General features: G+C 44.5%; 1 protein-coding gene across 1 annotated transcript in view; it reads right to left on the bottom strand.

Moving 5' to 3' along the window:
• The window catches only part of LOC147421663 (uncharacterized), an 80749-nt gene continuing 69093 nt past the window's right edge, over nt 1–11656 (bottom strand). The window contains exons 2-3 of the mRNA XM_086503261.1: nt 1534–1808; nt 1–1326 (exon numbers count right to left, since the gene is read on the bottom strand). Of these exons, the coding sequence (XP_086359387.1) occupies nt 246–1326; nt 1534–1808 (1356 nt within the window). The 3' untranslated portion in view covers nt 1–245. The remainder of the gene's footprint in view (nt 1327–1533; nt 1809–11656) is intronic.

Below are 11656 nucleotides of genomic sequence, written 5' to 3'. Positions count from 1 at the left end.
TTATACAATTGGAAAGAATATACATACCACAAATTATTGAACCTTACAGACCTTTCTGATAGTAACTCCCACATAGATACAGACCTTTCATGTCAAGAAACCCAAAACTCCTCCATGCAAGCACATGATGTCATCCACAATTTAGCTGATATGAACTTGCTGTAGGGAGTACAGGATATCTTTTCTTTACAAGAGCAGGCTGCAGGTTTACTAAATGGATACGAAGTCCAATGAACTTGCGACCCTCATCGAAAAGAATCTTCATATATCCAGCTCAAAGCTCTTGCTGCTGTGAGAAGCTTGAGATAATGCATACCAGAAAATCTGGCTGGCATTCCTTTCAACGGCGCAATCAATGCAGTAGATTGAACATTAACATATTGACTACCATCCTCTGCTGGCTTTATTATCAAGTCACTGTCTATCCACTCTTGTGCCGATGATTTGATCACCATATCCTCCAAGAACCGTAGTTTCTTGCCTCGCTGCTCAAACTTCTGTCTCACCGCTTCTGGCACTAGTTCCAAGGCTTCAGTAAAAGTCCTTTCATTGATATATGTCCCTATAAAAAGAGGCTCTTCATCCTTCTTATCACTGTCAAATGCTGCAATTACTGCTTCGCGACTCTTGCATTTCACCCATATGTTGCTTAGTAGGTTGTACTTTCCTTGAGGAGATAAGTACGTATTGATGATGATGCGGCCTTCCTGCACATCAATTGAAGGCTTTGAATAGATGAAATTGTCCTTGTACACGTGCTGCATTACCCCAATTTGGCTTTCCTTGAGGGCAGGAATTGCAGCCATATCCAGTTGAACTCTTTTTGCATCTCTTCCAGGTTCCCCCATAGCTTCCCAGAAAACTTGGTATCGCTGGTGAGTCTCACAAACTGCCCCTCTCAAAATTGTGAGCGCAGAAGAAGCCAAGTGCTCATCTTGGCTACACATATGTAGAGTTATGAATGATGATATAAGACTTGAAGACACATCCCGTGCCTGCTCGATTGAGATTTCCGCATCAAAATCTCCTCTTTCTTTGTTGGGATTTCCATGGCTAAATTGTGCATGATTCATACCAGCAACCAGAATGACCGGCTTGACTCCATACACAAAGAACTCTCCCAGCTCTTCTTTCATGGCAAAAACCTCTCCAGCATGTTTAACGATGGCAGCATTTGTAATTTGCGCATCAAGAGCTCCGCATAATGTAAGCACTGGCTTGGGATATTGCACTAGATTATCGGGATTTGAGTGGAAGCAGCTGCCCATCTGGATAAATGCTTCAGCTCTTTTCAGGGCAACGCTTCGAGATTCCCAAGCTCCCCAGCTGTGTTCGTCTCGCAATTAAACAGTAATAGTTGATTAGCTTTACAGCAAGCAATCCACATTAGTACAAGGGGTTTGATTCATTTGAATGATACAGGTAAGAAATTGCTTGCAATGTGAGTTTTGAAAAACACCCACATTAAAGAACAGAAAAGTGACCCTTCGCATGACCAACATACAGTAATCACCAGCAACGACGGACATTCACCTGTGTCCTCCAATGACAACACCTTTGGAGGGAAAAGGTCCAGCAGGAAAACCCAATTCCTTCACTCTTTCAACCACTCCATCAAAGCTGGCCTCAATTATTGCAGTTGAGACCCAAGGGACAGAACCTGGATCAAGAATGGCCACCCAAAGCCTAAAGCTGCATTTGGCCTGCACTTGTTTTACAAGAGGAAGGTACTCCTTTGGTGCTGTTAGAGCCCCAGGCATGAAAAAGAAAAGAACATCAATTCCAGCTGCATGAACGGGCTCCAAAATCTGTCACATGGAAGCCACATGCTTTTGTCAGCAAGTTTTAGAAGTACTGAACCAGACCTCTCTTGCATAAAACTTCATTCAATCATCCCAGCATGGTCCTTTTCATAGAGATGGACTGCACATGCATCCCACTCATTCAATATTGCCGTTGCACTGATTGCTCTGCCTTCAAGAAAGAAAAGAAGGAAAAACAGATCTTTTTATGTCTATTAGACACCAAAGTTGGCCTATGAGACAAAAATGTACATGTGTGTGTCCTCCATCTATTGAGAAAGAAAGAAAGAAAGAAATTTATCGACGTCTTCAAAAGGCTCGCTGGCCTTCGAGACAAATCCAAGTACATGTGTGGTATATTCTCTGTCATCCACAAAAAGGAAAAGCTGAAAAGAAAATAAAGACTATAGCTAATTGATAAGCTGATGCTAGGACTGAGATGTGGATGCCCTATCTAGCTCCATCGGACATCCTGTAACATAGTGGGGGTGTAAAATGGTGTACGTCAAAGAAGGTGGGATCAAGCACTCCCTGAAAAATATGCCTCAATCTGAGTGCAGCTGTGTCAATCTCTCCTCTATCTCCCTGTGGCGTCGTGCTCAGATCTCTGTCATCTCTCTCTGGTAAAGCCTAGGTGACTGATAGCCTAGTGCTCTCTGTTGCCTGTGGCTTGTAGACACTTTGTTTGTATTAACATAGTTACCCTGAACGGGATTTTGGAACGGGGAACGGAAACAGGCATGAAACGCCATTCCCTGTTGAATACTCACGTTTGAAACACGGAACGGGGATTCAGAACGGGAAGTTGGAATGGGAAAGCGGAACGGAGACCTGAAAATGGCCATTCACTGTAACTATGGCTCGTAATGTGACCCCCTGCTGTGTGGGCGATGAGGGAGGCGAAGCCTTTAAAAGAAATCTGTGATGCGCCGCTGTCCTTAGTCTGTAACTGAAGGGCACCACATGCCGACGGAAAAAAACAGACTTAACAAACTTTAAGCACTTTAAATAACGACTGAAATGAAAGAGATGCAAGACACACGAGACGCACAGTGGCGGAGTTCCACCCCAAGACAGCACTAGTGCCAAACCCTGGCGCCCCTTTCGGTATTTCTTTATAATGCTTCAACTCAGTACAACCGCTCCGCGGTGACACATCTCTGCACCTTTACGCGGAAGCATGCTCGAGAGTGAGCCCTTGCCACATATTTAAAGGCCCTAGGCCTATCCAACAGCAGTACATGAAAAGCATCAAACTAAAAAGCATCTAGTCCCAAAAGCTGCCAGTGCGCCCGTACTACTGCCACATCAGCAGCCCAGTGCCAAATGTGAGATCCGTACACCTGTCACATCAGCACCTGTCAGCGCGAAACACAGGCTGTTTCTACAGCAGTCAGGGTAAATCGCAGTGTCCGTACAGCTGCTGCCACGTATCAGTTTTTACCTAGAAGAGTGGCAGATGATCCATATCTATTCCATGCTATGTGAATTACTGTGTCACCTCTTCATACCATGACCCTCTATCTCCTGCTTCAGCAAGCTGCGTTTTTGCAACTCCAGATCAGCCCAGAGTTTTTGTAGTCTTTACCCTCTATGGACCATCTCTACCTTACTCTGCCCAGGCGTGACCCTTGCTGGAGCACCTTTGTCACCGAAACCTTGCCAAATCAGCCCCCAGCCCTAGCCTTCTTTGTAGCAGTAAATAGGATTGACTAAATACCACGACATCCCCACTAACATCATTAGTGCCCAATAGTGGATGTAGAACTAGGTACTAACATATGCTCCTTTTTGGTATTTTTGTATTATTATTGTTTTGCAAAGTACAACTCCCGAAGGCCCGACTCTCTCTCCGAGATTCTGTGTCCAAATGCTCTGGAGGAGTAGCCTTTGGGTGCTTGTAAAGAGTACAAGGGATGCCGAAAGCAGAGCCCCAAAAGCATCACGTCAAAAGCACTTGAAATCAAAAGCATGTGGTCTCAAAAAGCTCATGCAAAAACTGTCAAATCTGCCAGCAAAAAACGCGGAGTTCCGTATTGTTGCCATGTGGCACCCATCAACGCAAAACACCGGAAAATCCGTACAATGCTGCCACGTGTCACTGCCAGCGCAGATCACGGGTACCGTACAGCTCAGCCACGTCATCAATTATGCAAGGCTTGATTTTAATGGCCTGAAGGTCACTCAAATGTCCTGGCGTCATGCAGAGGATCACAGATGCAAGCACCACCTAGAGAGAACTATTCACGACACAAAGGATTCATGCTTTGACCAAGAGATTGGCATGGACCACCTTCCTAGGATAGTAAGTCTGGGGCAGGGATTGGACTGGTGTGTCTATGACCTCGGCGCAGAAACACTAACCCTAAAACCCATCACATACTGCCTTCCAAAATCTCCTGCAATCGTCCTCAATTGCAGGGGACAGTAAGAAAATTGATCATGCAACTTAAAATCTCACAATTAATCATTCATTTATGCATTCTTGTGTCAGCATGGCCCTGCACACATAAAAGCACCTGTAGACACCTTGGGTGCGTCTAAAAATCGGTCTTATGACCAGTATCTTAGTCAACGCCTACAAAAGGTAGTTGAATCTTGCTTGGATGTCGATCATGCATCCAAGATCTTAGCCAATGCCTATAAAAGGCCATTAGATCCTGCTTGAGGTGCGTGCACACACCTAAGATCATAATCTTAATCATAATCATAATCTTTATTAATCATAAAGTCGTACAAAAGAATTCTCGGTTCATCACTAGTCTTTATTCATAGTCTTTTTTTAGTTTGTTGTCGCTCCTTGAGTAGCTTGATTACAAAAGTTCAACACCAACTCTTTGTTCTTGTGCTTCAATTGGATAATTGTTCTCTGGCGTCAACTCGGGCATGATACTTGTAAAACCATGGCATACCCAGTAAAACATCACATCCTCCCAAATCCAACATATAGAAGTCATCAGGTCTGTGAATGCCTGAACTAGTAGTCGAAGTGATCCCATCAACGGTGGCGATAATGGTAGGTTCCATTAGCCATTTGTGCTTCAATTTGTGTCCCCTTGGCATATTCCTCAATACCTTATCTTGCAGCTAATTTTGGGGAGATAAAATTTTGCATGTAGCCTAAGTCAAAGAGGATAAGGGCATCTTGATCTTTGACTTTTCCCATAGCTTTACATGGTTCACTGAATGCAACAAAGGTAGGAACGCCTTGAATCAGAAATCAATCCAATTAAGGGTCAGGATTTCTTGTTTTTTGTGCTTTCATACGTGGATGATATTTTGTTATGGGGGTTTTCCGGGCAGTCCCAAGCAATATGGCCGTGAAGGCCACATTTGTAACACTTTTCTTATGACCGGTACTGTGCAGTCTCTTCAGGAGTCAATAGTCAGCTAGATGTGTTGACATCTGTACTAGTTCGCGGTTGTGGGGTATCTTGGGCGGAGGGAGAACCAAGGATTTGGGTTTCTCTTCTAGGAAGGGGCTGTCAGTGAATACCAATTCTTTCTTCATGATGTGATAACCCACTCTTGCATGTGAAAGCCCCTTCTCAAAATCTTTAGTTGTAAATTGGGAAAGTGTCCGAGGGGAACATCTTGAGGCTAGACCATGTTGCAACTATATCTACTTCAAATGTCTCATCAAGGAAGCTTGGGTAGGAAGCGAGCTTGAAGTTGTACCAGGTCTTCGGACTATCCGGTTTCTTGGTTAGTGCAGCACACCATGTCAAAGCACTATCTTTGAGAAAAGAGCTGACTCGTAACAACTTAAATTCTTCGTGTCAGGTCTTCGGACTGTCTAGTTTCTTGGTTACTGCAGCCCACTATGTCAAAGTACTATCTTTAACAAAAGAGGTGACTCGTAACAACTTAAGTTCTTTTGTAAAATTTCCATTACTGAACAGGACGTCTGTCACGTGACACATCCAACCCTATGTGTCTGTGGACAAGCTACACCATAACAGGGTTCAGTCAGTCCAGTCAGTTTAGATTAGAAGTGATCTGACACTTTTGTGAGTCTATTCGTAGACCGAGCATGCCCAGTCACTTAGCATAGATGCATATCCTCTAGTTGCACACAGCATGATCATCAGTATTCCCATCAGAATCCATTAGAATCAGTTAGGGGATTTTTCCAGTGCATTTAGCCTATTTTTCCTATTTTTGACATTTTTCACTTATTAATTTAAGTGACTTCCCAACAAAAGTAGGTAGGGCAATTTTGCTAAGTTTGTATATAAGCAAACCCAAGTCAGCACTCAATGGCAGAAGAGGCAGGAGGAGCTCCCCGCTCAACAGGCACCTTCTCAGCAAGAACTATCAAGACCTTCAAGCCCTTGGCGTTTTTCCAACCTCCCCTTCAAGCATAGCGTTTTGATCATCACCAACAGTCCCCTGCAAGCTGGCGTTTTCATCACACCATCTCATCGCCAGCATACCCTAGACCTAGCGTTTTCCACTAACGCCAGCAAGGCTGCCCCATCCAGCGTTTTTCAGCTTTGAACATAGCAGATAGTTCAGCGTTTTTCAACATCAAGCACAGTAGGACAGCAGCGATTTCAGCCCTGATTTACAGCAGGTAAACAGCGTTTTTTTCAGCCCTAAGACACTGCAGGCATTAGCGTTTTTGTCAAGCCAAATCAGCCCCAAAAACGCAGCCAAAACCTGCGTTTTCAGCCACCCAAAACAGCCTAAAGTTCAACAGATTTTCAGCAGTTAGAAGATTGCAGAATTCAGCCTTTAGGTCATCATCGTCGCCTCCGTCGTCACCACCGACATAGTCCCAAGTTGCATCAATTTCCATGCATCATCATTGTACCACTTTGTGCAATCAATAATAGACCACTCTCGCCGATGAGAGTGGGGCCTTCGGAGGAGGGTTTTACAACGTCTCTGGTGTCGTATCTCTCTTCCCTCTTTCTCTCAGTCTCATACACTTGCACGCACAATGTCCACACACTTTGTTCGTGATCATAGCACTCTCCATTAAGAACGGAAGGCTCTCCCTTCCATAAGAACTAAAAGGAACCTTGAGCAAATATAGATCACTCATCTTGAGAAAGAACAACATTCATTCCGCTGCACCTTACAACGTCAAACTATTGTACGAACTTGAGAGCGTTGTGGGAATCTTGGACCCCTGAGAAAGTGAAAAATTTAAACGTAGCACCACCATCCTTGAAGGGTTTTGGACCTGAATCTTCCATCTGAGGTGCTAAGTAGTAATAGTAATGGTGATGGTGCCCATCCGATAAGCAGTAGGTGGTGGGGAAACATAGGGCGGGGGCACCGTGGGGATCTATAGTGGTATTTTGGAAACCACACACGGTCGTTCTCCAAAAGCCATATTCTTGAAAATGCCTCCCAGGAACTGAGACACGTCTCCAAAATTCTATCGTGAAGAAGTGGGAAGGATCAAGTGGAAGTGAGAAATAAATTTGGGAAGGTTGGGGTGCATAATAGGGGTAGCAGGGAGATTCAGGTGCTCAAATAGCTATGCAAAGCTTCAAAATCAATCATGTTATCCATCAACCTCTGTTTTTGTTGTTTTGCTAAACATACCAATTGTCATACCACATAATGGGCATGTGTCTCATCAGGGAGCGGAGCCTCTGGGTGGATGGGCTCGGTGGATTTCCTCCTTCAGCATTGTGATCTCCCAATGCTCCGTCCATGTCGATAGGATTGTGCTCTAGTTTGAAGAGGGCAAGGGAGCAAGCGAAGCTCTGATACCACTGTAATCACTTCCGGCGAGGGATCGGGCGGAAACACAGAGAACTGAAAACTTCACACTGACACTCCAAACTCCGAAACATCTGAGAGACAGAGAGATGACACGACTCGGCATAGTTCCGAGCCAAGATACGTTGGCCCCAAAGGTTAGCGCCCCTTTCGGTATTCTTTATTATTATTATTCGCAAAGTACAACTCTCGAAGGTCCGACCCTCTCCGAGACTCTGCGTCCAGATGCTCTAAAGGAGTGGCCTTTGGGCGCTTATAAAGAGTACAAGGGATGCCAAAAGTAGAGCCCCAAAAGCATTAGGTCAAAAGTACTTGAAATCAAAAGCATGTGGTCTCAAAAGTTCATGCAAAAACTGTCAAATCTGCCAGCGAAAAACGCAGAATTTTGTACTACTGCCATGTGGCACCTGTCAACGCAAAATGCGGACAATCCATATAGTGCTGCCACGAGTCCCTGTCAGCGTAGACTATGGGTCCATACAGTTGGGCCACGTCATTAATTACGTGGGGCTTGATCTTAATTTGTTGGAGGGCCTTTCATTATTCTAGGCCACTTGGAGGAGGCCCCTCGGCCGGTTCCTACAAAACTCAATTAAGTTAGTCCAAGACCCGAAGGTCACTCAAATGTCCTTCTGTCATGCAGAGGATCATAGATGCAAGCACCACCTAGAGAGAAGTATCCACGACACGAAGGATTCGGGCTTTGACCAAGAGATTGGCAAGGATCAACTTCCTAGAGAGAGTGACATTGGGGCGGGTCAAACGAACGCATTAGACTGGTGCGTGTATGACCTTGACACAAAAACCCTAACCCTAAAACCCTCACACGATCTACTTGAATGAATTAAATGACAGGAAGACATCAAATATGTCGGACTTAGAGAAAGCACGACAAGACTATTTGCAAGCTCAACCCAATTGTTTCTATGAGGGTTTGCCTGAAGAGCTACCTCCTCAACGACCTAAAGATCACACGATTGATTTGATTCCTGGTAGCACGCCATCGAACCGGCCACCTTACACAGGAAGTAGAGCCCAGAATGACGAAAATATGAACCAAGTGAAAGAGCTTGTTTGGTGCAGCGGAATGAATGTTTGCGCTTTGCTCAAGATAAGTGCTCCAAATTGTGCTCAAGGTTCCTTTTGCTCTTATGGAAGGTAGAGCCTTCCGTTCTTAATGAGAGAATGCTATGATCACAAACAAAGTGAATGGACACTGTGCGTGCAAGTGTATGAGACTGAGAGATAGAGAGAGAAGAGAGATACGACACCAGAGACGACGTAAAACCCTCCTCCAAAGGCCCCACTCTCGTCGGCGAGAGTGGTCTACTTATGATTGCACAAACTGGTACAAACTAAATGCATGTGACTGATGCAAGTCTAGGCTATGTCGACGATGACGACGGGGATGACGAGGCCGACACTAGGGCTGATATCTGCTGTTGCCGAAAAACGCTGATTTTGGGGCTGTTTTCTGTTTTCTGATAATCTTTGTCGCTGAAAATCTGCAGGTTTTAGGGCAGAAAACTGAGGTTCTTAAGGGCTGAAACTATTGGTCTTTCCGGGCTGAATCTGCTACTCCTTAGGGGCTGAATCTGCTATGACCAAAAACGCTAGGCATGGGGGTTCCTGTGGCGATGCAATGGCTGAAAACGCTGATGTGTTGCAGCCTTGCCGGCGATGCTGAATTGTTGCAAAAACGCTAGCTTGGGCTTGCATCTGGCTGATGCTAAATGTGAAAACGCTAGGCCGATGCATGGCTAGGATGATGCTTGATGGAAAACGCTAGGTTGATGTAGATCTAGGGCGATGGTGCTTGATGGAGAAAACGCTAGGGGGATGGTTCTTCTTGCTTGGAGAGGAAAACCGCCAAGGTCTTGCTTGAAAAATTGCCTGCTGAGCTTGGCTCCTGTTGCCTCTTCCATTAGTGCTAGCTTTGGTTTGCTTATATACAAACTTACTCAATTTTCCCTACCTACTTTCCAACAAAAGTCACTTAAAATAATAAGTGAAAAATGTCAAAAATAGGTAAAATAGGCTAAATGCACTGGAAAATTCCCCTGAAGGATTCTGATGGAAATGCTTATGATCATGCTGTGTGCAACCAGAGGATATGCATCTACACTAAGTGACTGGTCATGCACGGTCTACGAATAGACTCACAAAAGTGCCAGATCACTTCTAATCTAGACTGACTGGACTGACTGAACCCTTGTCGTGTTGTAGCTTGTCCACGGACACATAGGGTTGGATGTGTCACGTGATAGAGCTTCTTGTAAAGGGTCTAATTCAACCCAGTAGAACACCTTATTGTTGGATAGTGCTTCTCGTATCAAAGAAAGATGGATCTTGGAGAATGTGCATTGACTATAGAGCTCTAAACAAAATCACCATCAACAACAAGTTTCTAATACCCAGGATCGATGATATACTGGACAAGTTACAGGGTTCTACATGCTTTAGTATAATTGACCTAAAAGTGGTTATCATAAGATCGGGATCGCTCCTAGTATGTATACAAGACCACGTTCAAGGCGTCCTTCAGATTGTACGAGTATTTGGTGCTGCATTTTGGTCTCACAAACACTCCTGCGACAGTCAACAAAATGATGGACACGATTTTTAGAGTGAACATCATTTGTGGGCACCTATTCCGACGACTCATAGTATTCTCCAAGAGTGAAGCAGAGCATAGACACCATGCCTTACAGGTTTTTCAGGCATTACAACAACATAGATTGGTGCTTAACAGGAAGCAGAGCAAGTTTTTCTTGCTAGAGATACAATTTTTGGGACACATCATCTCTTCAGAGGGTGTAAAAATGGATCCGACCTAATACAAACTATCCGAGATTGGCCAAATTTGAAGAATGTCCATGAAGTTCGAAGCTTTTTGGGTTTATGTTCCTACTATAGGAGGTTCCTTTGGAAGTTTGAGGGGTATCACAACCCGCTAACATGTGAATCATTGAAGACCCAAAGGGTTAGGACTCCCTAAGCCTAACAATCTGCAAATCTCGATCAAGGGGCCTAAACCCTAGCCGAAGTAGAAGAAGAAGAACTACGAATTTACTGAAGACTAGCCAAGGGGTCTAAGAGTCAAAGTGGGTCAAGATTAAAAATCCTAATGTAACTTAGACACTCCAAGTCAAGAATCAATCACGACAGCACCAAAGAACCACTTCAAAACAATTCACAGATCACAATAGATTTGCACTGGCCCGGCGGAGTTCCGTGCCTAGAGATATTGGCCCCAAAGACTAGCGCCCCTTTCGGTATTTCTTTATGTATTAAATCAATGTCAAAGTACAAGAGAGCGGTTAGGGTTTCACTCTCAGACTCCACGTCCAGATGCTCTGCAGAGTGAGCCCTCCCCGCTTATTTATTTCTTTACAAGGGATGCCCATAAGCAAAGCCCCAAAAGCTTCCAATCATAAAAGCATGTTCTCTCTCTATCTCACACAAACTCTTCTGAGTTTTTTGAAATAAAGCAATCAATTTTCTCTCTCCTTGCCCATGCTACAGAAAAGCAACAAAATTGCGTCGCTTGGAAGCTGGCTTTTTCAGCGCCGTGAATCCTGCTACAATTCCCGGAAAATCCATATTGTTGCCAAATGGCATTTGCCGCCATAAATTAGGGTTTCAGCCACCTTTAGGGTTTCAGCCAGCAGTTAGGGTTAGGGTTTCCAGAAATTAGGGTTTCTGCAGATTAGGGTTTCTGGCAGAAATTAGGGTTTGCAGGTTTTAGGGCTTTTGGCAGAAATTAGGGTTTCTGCTCTCGGTAGCCACGTCATCAGTTTGTGACATACCCCCCTCTTGAAAGCATTGTAATCGCCCTCGATTACGCCTGCAAAACAGACAGAGGCCATAAACCATCTTAGCAGACACTGACTGTTAGTACCTACGTACTAGGAACACACGTCTAGCACATGTACTAAATCGACAGTCACATCACACGACATCACAGGACATCACTCGACATCACAGGACATCACATGACATTCAACATTCATTCGGATCTTAGACCATGATTTATCGGCAATGTAGCTAACAATCGCATCTAGATCCAATCAGGACCTCATCGATGTTCGATTGACTAACCCCTATTGCAACCA

The sequence above is a fragment of the Adiantum capillus-veneris genome, chromosome 27 (genome assembly GCF_014529385.1).
Source record: "Adiantum capillus-veneris isolate H3 chromosome 27, ASM1452938v2, whole genome shotgun sequence".
Classification (NCBI taxonomy): Eukaryota; Viridiplantae; Streptophyta; class Polypodiopsida; order Polypodiales; family Pteridaceae; genus Adiantum; species Adiantum capillus-veneris.
The sequence above is the reverse complement of the archived record's forward strand: the minus strand, read 5'-3'. Positions and strand labels throughout refer to the sequence as shown.